This window comes from Danio rerio, chromosome 18 (genome assembly GCF_049306965.1).
Source record: "Danio rerio strain Tuebingen ecotype United States chromosome 18, GRCz12tu, whole genome shotgun sequence".
Classification (NCBI taxonomy): Eukaryota; Metazoa; Chordata; class Actinopteri; order Cypriniformes; family Danionidae; genus Danio; species Danio rerio.
The window spans coordinates 23,051,333-23,073,037 of NC_133193.1; the positions used below are offsets into that span (position 1 = coordinate 23,051,333).

Sequence of the window (21,705 nt, forward strand, 5' to 3'; positions counted from 1 at the left end):
GGTTTTGAAGCACTTCACCTCAGATGTTGTTCATTATTTTAGTTTGTGAAGTAGATAACTGACCAAGATAAAAATTAAGATACAAATTATACCAAACGAAATTAGTTTCAAAAAGATATTTTTTCCAAGAAAAATAAACTAACATTTTTTGTGCCAGTCCACTAGAATATTCAACTGTGCGGGTGGATGATTTGTTTCGTGGAATATAAGTATTTAATTAATGTTTCACTGTAATTGTTGAATCACAAATCTCTGTCATAAATTATTTTGTTTTGAGCATCTGATTTTTCCTTGACGCTGATGTGCTTTTATTTTCTCACTCGCAGCAAATTCAGGTGAGGGAGTGTTTAATAAGCAACCCATGCTGGAAAGGAAATATACATTTGATCCCATCAAGGTCATAACGAATCCCCTTTAAATATTACTTTGACCAAACTAAAAGAACACATAAATCATTTAATTTGCCTGTTGGTGGTAGTACCTTTTTCTTTTTGCTTTTTTATATTTCAAGAAAGCAAGTAAAAATTAAACGAAAGAATGAAAGTGAAAATGTAATGCTGTTTTTGTAGATCCATCTCTCACCTGGCCAGCAGTGTGACAGCTCCTGCCACAACAGGTGATGCAACACTAGTGCCAGAGAGAGATCGACAGCCCTCCTTCAATCCAGAACCGCGTACACCAGAGCCGTACGTCACGATGTCAGGCTTCACCCTGCCATAGCCCCCCGGTAGCTCCTGATCAGCAGAGCATAGGGAGAACAACAGTGATTAAACTGAGCTGAGCATGTTCCATTTAGGTCCTGAATTGAACTTGGAATGTGATATGATCCACAAGGATATATCAATCCACCATGTCTGGCAGCCCTTTTTTTTAATCTGAAAAGTTCTGCAATATTTCTAAATGCAGGTAACATCAAGAAAGTAGAGCATGCACCAGGTGTGCACACATTTGATTTTGTGCAAATGTATAAAAGCATTTGTACAGCACATTTACCACAGGTTGCTAGTTTAAGTTTCACTTTAAGTGAATTTGTTTAGGTTTGGTGTGTTACAGCATTGTCATTTTTTTATATATATATATATATATATGCTGTTTACTATTTAAGTGATAAATTTAATTGATTAGATGTGGATTTAAAGCAAGTAAAATACATATTTATAATGTTCGTAGATTTTTTTTATTTAGAGCTAAAGGTAGCTTATTTGACACTTTTTGAAACGTTTTTTAGAAACACAAAACAAAAAGTCAAATAGGCAAATTTTCCATGTTTTTGTTGCACGTCACATTGCTTTTAAATTCACTTATTCAGTTTTCTTTTCTAAAAACGTCATAAGATTTTCACTTAAGGACTTTACACACTGAAGTCCAAAATTTTTGTATGCGTTTTTTTTCTTATTCATATCTGAAAAATCCTTCACGTAAACAAACCAAAGTCCGATGCGTATTAATTAATTCATTACGAAAAATTGCAAAACATTTTGAAATAAGTTCATGGTTCTCCTTTCTTTTCCAAAGTCGAGGTATAGGCTGCATATTGTATTCATCCAATACTGCATAAGAGGTAGGAGAGTTCAGCTCATTATCAAGGATGTGCGCTGGAATATGCTAAAATGCAAAGTTTATTTCAGGAAATCTGTGGAATTTTGATATATTGCTTGTGATACTTCACACACGTAAACAAATCCTGAACAGAGACTGGCAGTACCTATAGACATTATAATAGATGGCGGCCGTGTTGACATGTCGAAGCAATAGACTGAAAGCGGACCATGCTTTCTATTACAGTGTCTATGGGCAGTACGTCAAATGTGTCAAAACTTCTGGACAAAAATGTCAGATTCAGTGTGTAATAACCTTTAATTTTGACTTTAATAATTTAGTATAATAAGTATTAGAAGTATTAGAATAAGTATTATAAGTATTTAAACTTTATTTAGGCCCCGTTTACACTGTCAGGTCTTGATGCCCAATTCCGACTTGTTGCTTATATCTGATTTTTTTTGCTTGTCCGGTTACACGTTCTTTTAATTGTGACCCATATCCGATTCATGTGTTTACACTTGCTATACAATTTACGACATTGTGCATGCATAAAGGTGGGTTCTAGCATCTGCGCCACACTAGCCATGAATAGCCTGAAACCGATCTCTGAATATCCGAATGCAATTTTTTAATTTATTTTTTTATTTAACAGAGTCATAGAACAGATCCCATTTTTTTTAACATATGAGCAAAAAATCTGAATTGGGTCACATTTAACTGGCAGTGTAAACAGGGTCTTAGATAATGAATTGTTTCAACACTGAATACATTTCTTATAATCATTGACCAAAATGTTTATAATGCATGTTTTGCCATCTAAAATAAATAAATAAATACAAAAAGTAAGATTTAGTCATTTATCTATGTGTTAATCAGATGAAAATCTAAATCAATATTTTACATTTTTATTAATCTTAGCATACTTTAAATAAAGTCCTACGACATTGGATGGGGTAGTCAATTTAAATATTTTTACACCACAATTCATTTGTATGCATTTTAAAAAGTAAATCCTTCTTAGATATTTTTTACTGTCCTTTGAAGTGTAAATCACTTCAATTTATTCTTCTTCTCAAAGAGGAGGAGTTGAGGAATCTTCAGCTTTTTGTAGTAGAAGGTGTCTGTCTGCCCTTTTTAGGTCAGATCAAAACACACAGACATGTCCTCACTGGCATCTTAATGCAGCTGCACAGGAAAAATGCACTACCGTGATGTGTACCCAAAAAAGAAACGTACCCATGTTGTCATGCCCCGGGATGAAAACCTGGCAATGTTGTCCTCAAAATCAATCCCTCCAACACCTATAACATCCATTTGATCTGCTGGATTGTTTAGAGTTCTGAAAGACACACACACACACACACACAAAATATCAATATACAAGTTGGAACTATAGGTCAAATCTAATATATGTTGTTGTGAAACTACACTTACCCATAAAGTGGGCCATCATTGCCGATAGCAGACACCATAATCACCTTGTTGGCTGTGAGCTCCCAAACCTTGTTAAATACAAAGGAGTGAAGCTTTTATTAGAGCACTTCACTGCAGAGAGCATAAACTGTATTTAATGTACAGAACCATACACACTCCATTGTTCTAATGACAAATTGCTTGATGCTCCTCTGTTCCTCTATTTCTAACTTGCTTTGATTAAAAGTGGGAGCTTAATAAAGAAATGTTAATTTAACAATCTGTCCATACCTTATCAACGAACGGATGGTCCATAAAATCTGGTCCCCCAATGCTGAGATTTAAAACATCTATCTTCTTCAGGATAGCGTAGTTAAAGGCATCCAAGAACCAGGAGGTGTATGAAACCTAAGAAGAAATACAATTTTAAAACAACATGTTATTTTGAATGTCAAGGCATTAAAAAAACACCATGAATGATCTTGAATGGTTTGAAGTCAACTTTTTCCACTTAGTAGAATAACTAATAAACAATTAACAGTAGGGTTTGGTCCTTCCCAGTAGGATTACAGGTTTTACTAGTACTATGGTTGTACCGCTGTTTAAAAGCTTAATTTCTGAATCAAAAAAAGTCATTTTTTATTGTGTTTATACACGTCACCCATTGTGGTTGATTTAAACTTGCATTAGACCCCAAAATATCCATAAACTGAAACTTAAATCTTTCTGAACTTTATAAAATGTCTTTACTATCCAAGATACAGCTATTATTTTCTAAAAGGAACAGTCTTTTCCAACTTAAATTACCCCATCATTTACTCAATCTCAAGACATCATCAGCATGTACGGTTTAGGCCCAATCCGGATTCTACCCCTTAGCCCTTCCACTTACCCCTACCCCTCGTTTTGCACATTCACGTGAAGAGGTAGGGATGTCCTAATTGTCTTTAGCTTGAAGCTGTAGGGCTAAGGGGAAGGATCAATGGTTTAAAACTCAATTCCTGGAGGGTCGCAGCTCTGCACAGTTTAGCTTTAACCACCTCCAACTCACACCTGCTTAATAGTCTCTAGTTGTCTTGAACACCTTGATTAGTTGGATCAGCTGTGTTTGATTAGGGCTGGGTTTCTCTTAGATCATGCGTCAAGTCAGGGAGGAGACAAGGGCTGTTTCTTAATATCCATTCTTCCCGGAAGTGTTCTTGATATCAAGAACGCATCGATTCAGACTTGAGCGCAAAATTCACTCAAGATGTCCCAGAAGTCATTGAGGCTGAATAAAAGAGGTGGGAAGCACAGCATTTTATGTAGATTTATTATTAAAGTTCGGAAATATAACATTTATCTCACGAGTTTCCCTAAATGAGACAGTGAAAGTAAACATTAACATCAAAATCCTAATAAGGGCATAAAAACATTAAGGGGGTCTATTTACTGAAATTCAAATTAAAATTAGTTTTATTTGTATTACTATAAATAACATGTTTGTTAGTTTTTTATGCAAAGTATATATAGTGAAAATGGGAAAAACAAATTGTTGCTGTATGCTTGAATGCTGTAATGTTTAAATTATTTTCTATTAAAAATGTGTAAAGGTCATGTGACCATCAGGAAGAACCATAGAAGAATGCAGAATCTCATATCTCACAGGACACATTCTGTGTTCTCGCAGTCTCCCGAGTTCGTACCTCTGAGGTAACTTGGCAAGAACGGTCTCCACAGGAACACAAGTAGGTTCTCTGCGTTCTTGCAATTGAGAAACAGCCAAGAAGTTGTCTAGAATTCACATTCGGCAGCCACCCGAGGTCAGTGAGTTGAGTTTTAAAATTTAAAGTTTTGAAATATTTTTGTAACAAAATCATCCCCGCGCAGAATGTGGATTATTTTATGACAGATTTATGCACTTTTGGAAGCTTAAAAAAATGGCCACCACCCAACATCATTATACAGCATGGAGGAGTCAGGATAAAATGTAAAATTACTCTAACTGCATTTGTCTGAAATAAGAAAGTCATATACACCTAGGATAACTTAAGGGTGTGTCATTTATGATCCAATTAAAATTTTTGGGTGAACAATTCAATTCAATATGCATATTATTTCTTTCATTAGATAATCATTTCATTATTGTCTTTGATTTATTGTATTACTTTTAATTGGTGGATGTATAAGAGCATAGAATTGAATGTTGTGTGCTACCTGGTTATTAGTGAAAACTCTGAAGATATGTAGCTCAGAATCAGGAGCGAATCCCTGACACTCTCTCATGCTGGCAATCACACCAGCAACAAATGTGCCATGACCCAACCCTGAGAACAGAATGCGAGAGATTTGCAATGCATTTCATCCTAACAATTCATCTGGGCTGAATCCTTCCCTCAGAACTCAATAATAAATTATGACTGATTAAATATGTGTAATGACATGCACCATTACAAGAAGTCTTACCATCATCCAGCGTTTTCTCATTGGTCCAGTTGGTTCTTTCTTTAACATTTTTAAAGTGAGGGTGCTTCTCACTCAACCCAGTGTCAAATACCGCTACCTTCACTCCAGAGCCTGTAACAATACAACCAGAAGCAAAAACATAACAGCAAATCCTGATCTTCCAGAGACGTAAAACACCATGTAAACTAGGCAGTCTGCATACATACCAGTGTGTCCCATCTGCCAGAGCACATCTGCTTGCAGTATCTGGGCGACATGTCTGGGAATGGCACGCAGGAGACGCCGACTAGAGTGTCTTCCTGTGGCGTGCCAGAAACCAGAGCTCAGAGACAGACTAGTCCTCCTGAGTGGCCTTGATGACTGCCACGACTGCCACTTCTGCACCCAGCGTGTGTCATTGCATGGGGACGCCCCATCAGTGCCAGCTGAAAGAGCAAGGCAATGGGAAATTATTTGCAATTATATCTACCTCAACCTATGCAGGGTTTCTGCAAGTTTAACCAAGTCAAATTTAAGACTTTAAAGACTTTCATGTCCCCCTCACTTTTCGGAAACAGGTGTTTCTGTCCCCCGACTCGCCTACACTTTTTATTTTACCTAGCGACCACAAGTGTTCTCTGATTCGTTACTTGATTTGAGTGAACGGTCACTCAGCCAATCACAGCATGAATCTCTTGAGTATCTGCCACGAGCTTCATTCATTCACTTTGCAGTTTGCGTGACAGGAGTAAAAATGCACCCCAGAAAAAAGCAGAGGACGATTACATCCTTTTTTTCAGACACACAATGTAAGTATATATGTAACATTGTGATAACACAAATCACACATTTCCATGTTGCGATTAACCTACTGTAATGTCAAAAGACAACAATGGGTCTTCTATCCGTTGGAACCTAGTCATGTCGCGGCGGATTCAAATGCTTGGTTGCCTTGCATAAAAACGCATTTGGCAAATTAGAATTAACAGATTATTGGGTTCTGTTGTCTTTTGTTGTCTAACCAGCTACACGTTGCTTCGTCTGAAGTACAATTGTCATTTTAAAATAAATCTGATGTTTTGCGCCAAATATATCAATATGTAGTCTTTTACTACTAACGTTATACTCTGTACTAACTGATCTGTATGAAAAACAGGCTGTGACAGAGAGAGGGAAGGACAGTTGCTCAACATCTTCAGAAAGTGTACAGGTGAGATTTGAATAATAAACAGTTTTTCAAATAATTAAACATTTTCTATTTCATGTTTAAGTTCTCAAATATAAAGAGCTTTATGTCATACTTGATCAAATTTTAGTCTTTTAATTCATTACTGCCATGTCCTAACTGGTCTGTAGGAAAGGCAAGGTGTGGCGTCACTTAGAGAGAGAGGGGAGGGCAGTTGCTCTGACTTTCCAGAATGTTTAACGTACAGATTTGAATACAAAATACCAGACTTCCTGGTAGCTCTTCAGGCAAACACTCTTTAGTTTAATCCCGAAATAAATTTAAGTAGCCAGAATAAAAAATATATGGCTAAATAAAACATTTATAATGACATTCATTATATGATTCTATGATTCATTATATGATTTTTACAGTGACTGACTGACTGACTGACTCAATCTCAATCTTATTACTGAAATATTGCTGCTAGATATATTTTTGATGTTACATTGCACTGACAGGCCTAACATGATGCAAAACCTCTTGTCATATCTTGTTAAACTGTACCTTTATTTACAAGTCAGTGGTAAGAAATGGATATCTTATATATTTCGCTATTGTTTACTCAATTTTTTTAAGTTTACATAATTTTCTTCATTGAAATCCCCAATTTCAGGCCCAATTGTACATCTAAAAAAAACTGAATAACTTTCTTACAATTTCAGCCCATTACAATTATTTCTAAGTCTAGTAAGATAACTTTAACTTCAATACAAAAAAATAATTAACAACAAAGCTAACAGTATCAGATTCTGCCCATCTGTCAAAAACAAAGCTAACTGCACAACATCCACACCTTGATTAGCATTTTAATGGCCATCTGAATCATAACAGCCTGTGCTTTCAAGAACACCAACATGATTTATCACAGAAGAGAGATAATAACTGTTATCAAACCTTTAAGTACACTTTTACATAGAACAGTAGGTGAACAGTAAAAAGAAAAAAAAAAAAGTTAAGTGCAGGTGCGGAACTTTAAAAGGATTCGTAGGTGTTTAAAGCGTTGCAGAGTTGCAGATTCAACCACTTGGACCAGCTCTGACAGGTCAGTCTTCCTCTTTGGCTGATTGCTGCTCATTAGATGCCCTTGAGCTATACAGATGAGACTACAGCATATACTGTAATTATATTACATTTCAATTCCCCACACATGCTCTCGAAGCATTGACCCTGACATCATTTAAATGATAATTACTTTCACATATGCTCTCAAACTGCAACCAGGGGTTATTCTTAGAGGCACTTTGGTTTCAGTGATAAGAATAAAAATACATCATTAGCTGCTATTAGCTGGGTCTCATTCTTTTAGCAGAGCTATATATAAACTGAGCTTGAGGAGTTGGATGAGCCAGTGTGTGCTGGTATAGAATGCTCCTAGACCATTATTCCAGAGTGGTGAATATATTTAGCTATGTTATGAGACTTGCATTTATTGCATCGTCCTTAAAGAACCTCAAAATATCCAGCTGTGAAATTAAATTTTGCTACATATATTGTTACAATTACCTGCAGAAAACATTAGTTACAAGTCTAAAATGACTCTAGAGAACATAGTTTTGCTAAACAGATGCATACACTATATAAGCGTGAGTGACAGCGGTGAAAACAAATCCTAAATCAAAATTTTTAAAAATCCTGAATCAATACTGGAGTTACTTTTGCATGCTGGAGAAAGGATGACACTGTGGCTGAAGTATTTCTGTTAGACAGGTAATGTTCTCTTTTAAAACTAAAAAAGCAAAGCTGATTTTGTTGTTACGAATGGGTTATATTTACAGAAGTGTTTCAGCAACTAAAATCTTCCGACGAAAGATTGATGAAACCATTTTAAATTTCATGAGGTAGATTTTACAGCATCGATAATGTAGATTATTATTTAGTTTAATAACAAAACAGAAGTAAATAGTGCTATTCCACCTAGCCTGCTTTACTTTACATTGGTTGATTTATGAACAATAAAAACCTGTAACATGCCAGTCCGTGTATAAATTGGTTCTGGCCCGCACAAGAAGTCAATAACTATTTCCGTTTTATTTATCATCAGAGTCTGAACAATCTTTTATCTTAAAAAATATTTTATTTAAAAAATGGCCGTATTCTCTCGGTTACATCTCAGTCCCAAATTTAACCCATAAGCAGCAAAACGAGTAAGAAACAGATGTCTTTGCATGGTTTCTTAGCCAAGGAGAAAAGGCCCAGTGAAAGGACCGCAATCCACTTGTCAACAAATCAGGTGAATCCACTATGTCTGTGCAAGAAGATCAACTGCTGTAGATCGCAAATGACCTTTTAGGGGTCGTTTGCATATCACGTCTTTTCTATATCAGGTTCGCACAAGTTCATTGCTTCCAATTGAGGTGTTCAGTTTGCACACACAAGCGACGTGATGCTTTCCCCTTCCAGACGTATGCACCCTGTTGAATGAATTCAGTGAGTGCACTGCGAGTCATGTGTTAAGAATTGACAGATTCACTTCAGTGTGTATAAAATATACACATTTTAGTAAGACTAATTATCTCAGACATACACAGAACACCCAAACACTGCAAAGCTTTAATTTCTTTCATAAATAAAACAGAGTATCAGAGTGACAGCAATGTTTTATCAGCTTGTCATCTGAGAAAACGATTGATGGTCGCCTAGCAACCTATGAAACACCGCTACACCACTTTTTTAATGATGAAAATTTATCTGGTTACAAATAACTGCATTTTAGGTTATGGCTAAAAAAATTAGTTTGCAGTTCTTACAAAAATCTTATATTAGTAAAAAGTTAAAAAGAAAAGGTTTTTTTTTTCTTGTAACAATGTAAAAGACTATAATTTACAATTTAACACATCCCTGCTGAACAAAAGTGTTTGTTTCTTTCCAAATAAAATTATACTGATGACAAACATTTAAACAGTATTATTACAAAAAAAATAAAAATTTTGGGAGGTTGACATGGAAAAATTGAATGAACATGATCATACAGATGCAGCTTGTTTAGAAAGCTGGCAAAGGAAGATGTGAATAAAGAAGAAGTCTGTAATTATACAGGAGTGATGCCAGCAAACAGCAATCACTCTCCTGGAGTCCCTCAACACCACTAGCAGATTTGCATGAAGGTGTGATTTCTTTTTTTATTCAAGTGGTGGGGAAATTGGCGTGCAAAGACAAGACATTCTTTCACCTCAAACACTTCTGAAATCCATTTCCTCCACCCCATGCAGAAAATAAACACTTCCTATTCAGCTCACCCCCTGCTGATGACTTCCTCCCTATAGTTAGCCCAAAGAGAGCTGTGTGTGGTTCAGACATGATTTATAAATACAGCACAATACAAAAGTTTATCAGTTTAGTATAGTACATCATTATAGCAGTTTTATGCCCACATGGTATGGCTGCACAATATATCGTTTCAGCATCGATATCGTAATAGTCATATCGCAGTGATCTACAATATAGTTGGGATTATAGTTGACCAGACATTACAGTTAACATAGTCATTTCAAATTTTAGGATTTTGCGTTTATAAGGTTTATTATTTGCGTGTGTTTTAAGGCCTGTGACTAGGGTTGTGCATTTAGGGAAAATATCTAATATCAAAAATTTTTTTTAACAGATATTTCGATTTGATTTGCGATTTAATTTTGTAGTCAAGCTTCAGCTCCATATTCGTCGCTTCTTTTGTAGAGTGTTAGTTATTATCTTTTCAGTTCCTTTTTTTTTTGACTAACTCCAATTTTTTATTCAAATTTGTTCAGAAATGTTTAGAAATTAAACACTAATTTTTCCCTAGAGCAAACAGTAGTGAGTTATGGTATTAGTTATTTCCTGGTGTCTTCTGATGTTTTTCATATGGTGTAACAGCTGCAAACAACGTTATAATTGTACTTTGCTATTGCTAGCTACTAGATTGAGTGTCATTAGCAATATTTTTGGTTGACTTTTTAGCAAGACAATCCACAAATAGCTGCCTGTGGTGCTTTTTTGGGTGCTGGTTGTTGAAGTTCCTCATATGCTGTAGCAACAATTCTGCGACAGCTCTTACAAATGACCTTTTTTGTGGTTTCTGTGACCTTGAAACCAAGATATTCCCTTTTACCAAACATAATGTTTTTCTTTGACATGAATTTGTCTATTAATGCTTCTAAAGCGGCAGATGCCATCACCCCACTTGTCCGCACTTTCCTGTTTGTTTTATTGTGAGCTTTCCACATAGTTCGAAAATTTAAGCCATTTGGGCACAATAAATGAAACTTTTGTAGCTTAAAGTGTACATTAAATTACTCAATGAAAATGATACATTGTTGTTGTTGTTGTTGTTGTTATTATTATTGTTATTATACAGTGATTATTTAATTTCTGTTTATGAATACTGTTTGACTTTCCAGAAAATCATAAATCATTGTGTATTTTAATATTTTCTCTGTTGTATTGAACTTTGCTTTCACTTTAAAAATAAGCCTATATTTTATGCAGATACACTCTGATACAGCACTTAATCCCAAATTTATCTTAATTTATGAATTCTTTACTAGCTATTTAAATCATCTGGTCAATTTGCATTTAAATCGCAGTAAATTAAAATATAGCAATGTCAGTTTTTTTTCCAATATCGTGCAGCCTTACCACATGGCCATATTGTGAATATCAGTATTAGTGTGCATAGTACTACTTTGTATTAGTGTGCATAGTACTACTAGTACTACAATGTTACTATGTACTACTATGTTATCACTGGAATTCCTAACTGTGATGCAAATCCTTAAATTTAATAACACACGGAATTACTCCATTAGTTACAATATTTAAGCATGTCTTCATTTCTTCAAATGCCAGAATTAAAATGACAAGCATGGCTCTATGTTAAGGATTTTTACCAGTGGTCCAGTAAGGCAAAACTAGTGTTGGGAGATATAGGAAATTTTCAAATCGCCATATTGCCCCCCCGGTGAGATCGCCTATACACGATACTATCGCATGGGGGTGTGGAAGTAATGATTAGTTATTTGCTCATTTGTTTAACCATTTTTAAATGTATTTCAGCTGATTGTTTTTACCTATTTAACAATCTACTTCATTTGCATTTCATTTTATCTTGAAAAATAATTCAAACCAATGCAAATCACCACACTCTTACAGTAATGCAAGAAAACGTAATAGGTCTACATTAATGCGTAACGAGCTTAATATCGTCTTTAAAATAGTCATAGGTCTCAGCTCTCTGCAACATCATTGCCTATCGTCGATACACGATACTATCATCCATCGGCACAACCCAAAGACAGACAGAAAAAACAATTAAAAGAATAAATTCTATTAAATTTCGCAATTCTTTATTCCAATGTAATTGGAATAAACTACCAGTCTAACTTATTTAAAGTTGCTTACAAATGCAAATGTAATGCAAATACAATGCTTAACATTCTTTATGCAAGTCCAACAGTGATTGTGTCTTTTATTATTTATTATTGTTAAACACTATCCAAGCTTTCATAAATTTCTTCCTTTACTGTTCTGTTCGCTTTAAATGCAACCAATTGAATTTAAAAGTCAGATATTGTGATTTAAAGATGGGTATTTTAAGTCATATAACATTTAGTTCATATATTGATGAGCAAGAACATGTTAAAGAAAGCTCAGCACTTGCACACGGGGGCAGAAAGAAGAAAGAAAGTGAAACATGTTTGCACCTACAAACTGCTGTAAAATCTGCAGAAATGGACAAAATGAAACTGTGGCACAACAGACTAGACTTTGGTGGGCCATAACACTATAACAATATGCTTCGTGCGGCCTGACTGAAAGTGTGGCTGATTGAGTGAGCGGCAGGAGAGTCGAGTGTACATGTACTGCGGTGCATGTGAACTCACTGTCAGAGAGAGAGCATGGCAATGGCCATACTGCAGAAAACTGATATTGCATATGTATGAATTACTTTGACAACACGACTACTTACAGTCTGTGAATTTAAGGCTGCGGAGGACCATGCGCTGTGGCGTCACACGTTTGATATAGGGGTGGTCCTGGAGGGTGAGCAGGCTGTTGCGTGTGTCCTGCTTGATCTCCACCACCTCAAAATCACTGGGGTAATCGCTGGCAGGATTGTCCCTCCGTACGATGCGCCATTTCACTGCATCCACATCCCGCAGGGCGCTGCTGATGAAATCACTGCGTGCTTTAGCTGTGAAGTATCCATTAAACGCAACAATGTACTCTAGAAGAGACAGAGAGCAAGAACAATTGCACTTGCATTTACTTAGGAATGCAACTTCAGCATTAAAAGTGGGCGTTTTGCCCAAATACAGAGCCAAAATGTCAACTCCTCATTCAATTCCAGATTGCATTAACAATCACAATAGAGCCTTCAACAGAAATAACTGCTGCTGACTGAAACTTTAGGCCAGGGTGGGTATTTAGGAACACCCATGTTTTTTCATTGCTCGACAAACCTGAACAGGGACACCACCATCAGAACACCATGAATTGTGGCCATCCTCCAGAGCACTTGAAGTGATTTATGACAAAGCCAACAGTACACAGGGAAATACCAAACAAGATTGCAGATGCACGCTGCAAATTAACACTGGTGTGTTTTTGTTTTAAAATAGCATATTAGAATAGAAATGCTATTTGTCCAGACTGGCCATTTCATTGTGTTTTTTACAACCTAAAATCCATGATAAGTGACTATTCATGCTCACTGGGCATTCAAATATTTTCCTGGCATCCATACTTGCAGTCCACCAGTTGTGTAAATGTCATATGAATGGGCTTAACAAATCAGGGAACGATATGCAATAAAACCAGTCAGAGTGCAATTGTGGATATTTTCAAAAGTTTGCATTTCAGTCCATCTATTTTGAAACAGAATATCAGCATTGGCAAATTAAAACAAGATCCCCAGAGTAGTGCTGCAAAATATATTGTTTCAGCATTAATATCGCATATACGCATCCATGCACGATATGCATTTGCATTTGCAACGATGATGCATTGCAAGATGTGCAATGTTGAGTCTGAATTAAAGTTGACCTGGAACTATAGAATTGTATTTAATTACTGTATCGGTTTTATTTATGCAACATTTTTAAATTAATATAAATAAAATATCTAAATGCAAAAACAAGATTATTTTGCTTACCCCACTGGCTTGGTTTGTGGAAAAACTCTTAATTAGGGCTGGGCGATATGGCAAAAATGCAATCTCAATATATATTTTCCATATTGAACGATAAGGATAAATATTTTGATATCAGTTGTTAATGTTTTCAGATTTAAAAGAGTAGCCCAACAACGACTGAAGCTACAATAATTAGAAGGTCCATTAATTTGTCATAACTTTTTCACTCGATACATTTTCAGTGGCCGAAAAGTACTTCTCTGTAATATTAACACACTGTTAGATTCCCATTGTTGCACATTTCTGCTGTGTGATTGGCTCTTAGATATAGAGTAAAAAGTCCGGAGCTTTTCATTGTTATTGACAAAATTTTATCACGATTCGATATAATATAGTTTATTGGCCTAGCGCTACTCTTAATTTTGACTTCTTCTAAAGATGAAAACAAAGTAATATTTTTACTTGCCCTAAGATTATTTTCATATTTGGACTAGAAATGAGACAAAGCCAAGTATGAACAGCATTTTTTTGCACTGTGACTATTTAATTTCTGTACCTGAAAACTGTTAGACTCTCAAGAAAACCATCAAAGAGAGCTGTTCAAACTATCTAATGAAACTGTATTCATATCGCAATATCAGAGTTTTCCAATATGGTGCAACCCTAATTTAGAGCTAAATCAAAACACTGTTCTTGCATTTTAAAGATAGGCGAAAGGTGTAATGTAACCAAACTAGAATTTTTTTTTTTTTTTTTACATAAACCACCTAAAAGCAGTGGTTTCCAATCTTTTTTGCCAGAGACCCTTTTCCGCCAGAAAATATTGTAAGCCCCCCCCCAAACATTTAATGATGGTTTCAAACAAACTGTGTGTATTACTACATCTAGATGTGTTTATGCACAAACAGCCTAATGTTAAATATAAAATCAAAACATCAGAAGGCCATTTGTAACTGAAAAACGAAAGTCGTTGGCCTTTAAATTAGCCCTATATTAGTTGCCAATTAGTTGCCAATTTTTTTTTAAGTTTCTTGTCAGTAGCTGTGACGTCCCTCATCTTATTTTGGGTGTGTATAAATTCTTTTGCCTTGCACTCAAATAATGCTCTGAGCTTATCACGGTATTGGGGATGAGTCATCAGCAAATGTCTTCATAATTTAGATGGCCTCATGCTTTTGTGAGCAAGAACTTTGGTGCAGATAATACACTGTGGTTGGGTCAGGGACTCTTTGTTTCAAGAAAATGGAATAAAACCATAGTTCAGGTAATTATTTTGGTATTTTGTGTTTCCAGTATTGCTAGTGATGCAACACGAATTGTTTGGCTCTTCCTCACCTGGGTCCAGTATGCTTTGGTCATTCATTACTGCTAGCTGCTGAAGGCGAATCAGTGACACTCAGTCTTTTTTGTGGAGGACGAATTACACATTTATTTATTTTTTGGTCAGCCAGGGGATAAAATTAACTAAGGCAACATGATTGCTCTCCTAATTTTACACAGCAAATTTTTTTTTTTAAATATGACGCAATCTCCCTGTTAGGAACCGCTGACCTAAAGCAACGGTTTCAAACTCAATTCCTGGAGGGCTGCAGCTCTGCATAGTTTAGCTCATACCACCTCCAATTCACACCTGATTAATTTACTTTTTTCTTAGCCGACGAGCGGACGCAGCCATTTGAATCTTTTTGGCTCAAGACTTCCGGTCTCATTCACTTCCATTCATTTTTAGACATTAAAAACTGCTCGTTTTGCTGTTTGATGTTGCGAACTGTTATTTTCTTATAATATTATTCTACTTGGTCTAGTATAGTATAGTATTGGTATAGTCATGCAAACATTTGTTTGTACAGCAAATAGTTTGACCGTTTTCTGCCGTTTATTATTCCTAGTCATTTCTCCCATAGGCGACTGAATCAGAAGTTTTAAAACAATCGCGAAAACAAGTGCACTTCCGCATTTTAGAATAAGGTCAATAGTGTCTCGTAGTCTTGAACATCTTGATTAGTTGCATCAGCTGTGTTTGATTAATGTTGGTCAACTGTGCAGAGCTGCGGCCCTCCAGGAATCCAGTTTGAGACCTATGATTTAAAATTTAGTGATTGAGGACAGCAGAGAAAGAGACGTAACAAAAGTCAGTATTAGCTAGAAAAAAAAAAACTTTTAAAATTAAATTATTTTTTAAAAACATACTGATATTTTTGCTAACAAATCAAACCCAATTCCGCATCGTGAATAACTTATTGTTCTATGTAAATTTAAGAAGAATGTAAAAAAAAAAAAACTGGCATATCAGCAAAGGATCACAATTGTTAACAATTGAACAATCACGAAACATACCAAAGAAGCATGAAAACTTGCCAAACCCACAATTCAGAACTTTTGGGTGAGGAAAGTGGGAATGAATTAAACAGAGGATGGCACAAAGGCTGCTTTCATAGGGTCGCAATCAGGCCACTATAAATAATGCGTTACATTCTGGTCTTGTATACCCACATCCACACCACACCCAGTGTAGAGAAAAGTGCACCCCTCGAAAACAACGCTGAACTCAGATTAAATCTTAGGAATACATTGCCAACACTCTGGGCCAACAGCCAGTAAACACACACTCAGTGCACAGAGGACAAGCTTCAACCAATGAATGGGCAGTGGAGAACATTACACCAACACTGTTTAACCTGAAGAGCTCACGTTTTGTCCTGCCCTACATTAAAACAGGAAGGGCAACAGCTGCTTTATTCCTCAAACTCCATAAACAGACTGATAGCTAATTTTCAGTGCAATAAACCATCACTATCAACACTAAAAACTAAATTACGCCACTAAATAATACAATGTCTGAACATGTTGCGGCCTATTAGGAATTCAGCGTTCTACTCAAGGTCATTACCCTAAATCAAACAAACATTTAAACTGGCCTAATATTATCCTAATTTTGCTGAAGACACAACAAAATGTTTATCCTACACAAAACAATGATTAAAGATCAAAATAATATCACTTACCATGCTTGACCACTTGGGTTGAGAAGTCCAGTTTTAGCGTGAGCTGTGAGCAGTTTGGGCTCAAATGTGCATCAGCATTTAGAGGAAGAGGAGGAGGAAAGGGGGTTAAGAACGGTCCACTGTCTTCCTCTGTGCCCACCAGAGGCAATTTAGCCCCTAAAAAGGCCACAAGCAAGCACAGCCTTACGATCATGATCCCTGCGGTCAGTGTAATCAAAGGTAACAAACGTGTATTAGTTTTGAAATAGTTTAGGTCCAAAACGCAGAGAAGCCTGAATAACACATGGCTTGAGTTTTCATTTCTTTCGGCGTTTCCTCTCCATTGTGTGTTTGTGGTGCTGTGAAGGTGATCAGTGTGGCAGTCTGAGGATGAGGAGAGGGACCATCTTCTTCAGCAGAGTCAAACAAACTACAGTAGATTAGGAGGGGCGTTCATCTGGTGATGGGTTCCTCACAGTGACTAAAGGCCTTCTATTCTTCTAGACAAAGACGAGACAACACAATGGTTACATTAAGCCAAGCACTGGAAGAAGGAAAAAAAAAAAAAATCAAAGATCCACTGTTTGCCAATAATTATTCATCCCACTGAGGAGTTTGCAGTCATATCACAATCACAACATATAGATTCATTAAATTGCTTGTGAGTGATAAAAGACATTTACATTTACATTTACATTTAGCAGACGCTTTTATCCAAAGCGACTTACAAATGAGGACAAGGAATCAATTTACACAACTAAGAGCAACAGAAAGACATGTATTAAAGATTCCATGAAATTAAAATAAAGTTTTTTAGATGTTGGTAATAGCATTTAGGGCTCGAAATTTACTTTTTTACTTGGTAGCACCGTTGCTCCCAACTTTAAATATTTAGGAGCACCAGAAAAAATTTGGGAGCACCAGAAAAAATTTGGGAGCACCCACCAAAAATGAATGAGCACGGCTGCAAATTGTATATTAAGGGATTTGTTGTATTTGAAAACAACATCAATTAGGATTAACAAAAACCAGAAACAACTATCTAACTATTGCTGTGATGGCATAATATTTGTGCAAAAATTCCAAAATGAATGTCTAATAAATATAAAATATTAATGTTGGCTATGTTGTCAATAATACTAACAATGAAATACATTTCTCGTGATCATATTTTGTACTATTGTTTTTATATGCATGTCAATTTAGTTAATACCATTTCTGCTAGAAAACAAAAGAAAGATTATAATAAATCATTAAACTTAAGGCTGAAAGCTGCAAAGCTGTCATCAGTAATTAAATAGAAAAATAATATACATCTCAAGAAAGAACGGACTAAAGAAAGGAAAAAAAAGTCTCACTTTTAAAGGTTTTGGTTTGTGTCATTTTAATGCTAAAAGTCTCGTTATAAGCTCATTTTAATTTTTCTGTGTTTGTGGAAACCAGGCGAGTTAGCCGGCCCAATATATGAGGGGGGCAGAGTAGGATTCTCCTGATGACCACTGGCGCAATACCGCTCTTTGTTATAAGCCGCATCGGTTTAAACTTAGTAAAGGCGAGCTTCTTTGGCGATGGTGTGTACAGTGTTAGATTTAACATTTAGTGTACACTTGCGCTTTAATACGCAGTGAATGCACTGCATCGAGATTCTGTGTACTTTTCTACTCTTCAATCGTTTGCATTCCACGTAGTTACAAAAGATCCCTGTCATCTGACAACGGAAAGTCTTGAGTTATTGACCCCAAATATGAACCAATATAGCGGCAGGGAAGACTGATTAGCACGTTTTTAGAAAAAAAACAACAGGTCACACTACAACCATTATAAGCAGTCACACAAAAGCTCCCAAATATATTATGAGGTCGCATAGCTTAAATTTCAGGTGCATATGCAACCAAAATGGTCGCAATTTCGAGCCCTGGTACGGTTAGCTTTTGAGATATCTATAATCTAGTGTGCGCCAAAAGATAGAAGATATAAAACTGATACAAACATGAAAAGCTTGTAGTTTGTCACTTCCCCCTAAATGAATCATCGGTTTTCTTCATCTCCCCTCACACAACAGTATCTCATCAAATCATAACCAATCAAATGCTCTCTAGAATCTGACATGCCCTGCCTCCTTAAAGATGCTTCTCAAGCTGTGTCTCATTTCAAAAGCTGCATCCTCTGAACAATGTATTCGAAGTGCGCTGCGTCATCATCACGGCTTGATAAAGGCTGTCTCATTTCGAAAAACCTCGTAGGCTTCTTCAAATGCAGCCTCAATCACTCTCACTGACAGAGCAGTGATAAAACCGAATCCTATGGCCTGTTTTTTTTTTTTTAAAGGGAGAAGCTACAATGTCCCACCCTCTCATCGTGTTTCATTTAAAATCTAGTTAAACATCAAATAGAAATGCACGATTCAAAGCACTTCACTGGACCTTTAAAGAATTAGATATTAAATACTCTATTCATGGGGCATTACAATGGCACAGTGGGTAACACGATCGCCTAACAGCAAGAAGGCTGCTGGTTCGAGCCCCAGCTGAGTCAGTTGACATTTCTGTGTGAAGTTTGCATGTTCTCCCAGTGCTTGCGTGGTTTTCCTCCGGGTGTTCCGGTTTACCCCACAAGTCCAAAGACATGCGCTATAGGTGAATTGGGTAAGCTAAATTGTCCGTAGTGCATGTGTGTGAATGAGTGTGGATGTTTCCCAGTGATTGGTTGCAGCAGGAAGGGCATAAGCTGCATAAAAAATATGCTGGATAAGTTGGCGGTTCATTCCGCTTTGGCGACCCCACATTAATAAAGAGACTATGTAAAAAAAAATTATGAATATTCTGTTCAGCAAAAAAATGGTAAACCTAATGTTTTTATAGTGACATGAATATATTTCTTAAGGGTAAAATTAGCAAAAGTCCAGATATATTCAAAGAAAAGTTTTTTGTTTAGGGGTAAGAAAATAATTGAAAAAACTAAAGTGCATGCACAATAGACAGCAAACTGACACGACTGAAAATGGTGTGTAGATAAATGTGTAAATGTCTATGTTCTGTGTTAGGTGTGAATGGTATTCAAAAAAAAAAAAAAAAAAAAAAGCTAAAGGTTGCAGGTGCACTGAAAAAAAATGTTGCCTGCAAAATTGTTACAAACAATGTATTTGTTTAAATTTAACAACAAATTAACAAATTGTTTACAATACTTTAAAAAAATTAAGTAAATTCAAGGAATCATGTTTGAATCATTTTTTGTCAGTGTGTGAACAGTAGGGGTGTCGGAAATCGATCGAAATTTATGCTCAATTTTGATTATTGAATCAAAAAATAGAATCGTCAATGCTGCCACGCCCCCATGTCACGTCAGCTTGGCTTGCCAAGCGGGAAAAAAACAGGCTTGTTGAAGTGCTTGTTAAACTGCAGAAGCAGGAGACCCGTCGAGAGAACTTAAACCCTCTCCTCTTTCAATGAAGTCGCCGGTGTGTAAGCATTTTGGATTTCCAGTGAGTTATGTTGACAACGTTCGTGTTGTCGACAAAAAAACACAGTTTTGCAAGCTCTGCTATGTACGTATTACGTACGGTTCGTCCGATAGACAACACCGGCATCGCGATCCTCCGCCAGCCCCCGTTGCAAATCCGCTCGCGAAAAGTACATACTCAGGATCTGTTTACACAGTCTTTGTTTTTAAATGGCATTTTAGAACGACAACAATTTGACATCCACAGTGGCGTGTGGCATTTCTGAGCAGCCCTCCTTCCTCTCTACCTCTGAAAATGCACATCACGTGACCACACAGACACAGACGGACACAGCCATATGAGCTTGAGACAGCGGGTTCAGGCAGTCAGAGAACTGCTTCAATCTTTCACTCACTTGTACTTAGTCATTTTAGCGAACACCTCAGATACTGTTGGCTGGTTCCTGTTGGTTGTGCCTCTTTTTTTACCTACGCCATTATAACAACACAGATCACTGCCTATTCACGAGTCAGGCAGAAAAAGAGATTGACAGGTGGTAATTATGTGTGTATCTTACTGTATGATTTGTTTATGGGTAAAACAGACCATGCAGGTCAGGTAGTTTAAACGGTAGGATACAAATAATTAATTGGTCATTAATTAATTAATTATTCATAATCGAAAATCGAATCGAATCGTGCCTTCAGAATCGAAAATGGAATCGAATCGAGGATTTGGAAGATCGTGACACCCTTAGTGAACAACATTCAAAAAAAAAAAAAGATAAAAGGTTGCAGCTTTAAAATATAAAACAAACAAAAAAGTAACTGCCAGTAATGCTCTGTATTTGTGCAGAAAACGGTTTAGTTTACTACAATTAAGCATCTCTTGAAATGTTTTGTAGTATAATCTGGTGATAGCCGATATTGGTTGCTGCCTGTCGGTGAAATGTGAATTATCCATGACAATCAAATAAGAAAAAAACAGAAGAGCATTATCACAATCTGTTGGGGATCACGCAGCTCCAATGATGCAGTCATTAAAGCAATCTGGAATGATGTTTGAAATCAACCACCAAGTGTTAGCCTAAGGACAACTTAAGGGTCATTTCCTTGAAAACATGTTCCCCACCCACAGGCACGCTTCCAGAGACTTAATTTCCCACTGACTCCAGGCTGTGAACGCCTGTCCCACATGAGGTGGGTTCAACTCGGATGGACTGATTTGTTGTGTAATTAAGTTTTACATCCTGGAGTAAGAGCCCAATATGTATACCATATGGTTTTTTAACATCCTGTTAAGTCACCAATGCAAGGCTGTTAAATACTTGTAAAGAGAGAAATACTGTGGACTTGTGCCAATTTGATCCCTTTCATCAAAACGTTTAATTGTAGCTTACATAAAAAAAATAGTGGCATGTTTGTAATCTGCTCAATAAAAGTATATTCTAAATGCATGTTATAGAGCTTTTAATTTGCTGTCTGAGCAAATGAAAAGTAAAAACAAATCAATAATAAAGTTTACACATTTTATACTTTACTTTCACAAAAGTAGTTTACGCTTTAGAGAT

General features: G+C 36.3%; 1 protein-coding gene across 2 annotated transcripts in view; it reads right to left on the reverse strand.

Annotated features, from left to right (window-relative positions):
- mbtps1 (membrane-bound transcription factor peptidase, site 1) overlaps positions 1–21,705 on the reverse strand; it is a 39,863-nt gene that overhangs the window by 16,416 nt on the left and 1,742 nt on the right. Inside the window, exons 2-10 of one of the 2 annotated variants that reach the window (NM_199213.2) lie at positions 16,718–17,196; positions 12,549–12,806; positions 5,607–5,825; positions 5,401–5,511; positions 5,152–5,261; positions 3,247–3,363; positions 2,977–3,044; positions 2,779–2,881; positions 583–734 (exon numbers count right to left, since the gene is read on the reverse strand). In NM_199213.2, the coding sequence (NP_954683.2) occupies positions 583–734; positions 2,779–2,881; positions 2,977–3,044; positions 3,247–3,363; positions 5,152–5,261; positions 5,401–5,511; positions 5,607–5,825; positions 12,549–12,806; positions 16,718–16,910 (1,331 nt within the window). In that variant the 5' untranslated portion in view covers positions 16,911–17,196. The remainder of the gene's footprint in view (positions 1–582; positions 735–2,778; positions 2,882–2,976; positions 3,045–3,246; positions 3,364–5,151; positions 5,262–5,400; positions 5,512–5,606; positions 5,826–12,548; positions 12,807–16,717; positions 17,197–21,705) is intronic. The other variant, XM_021467593.2, reaches the window with a different exon arrangement.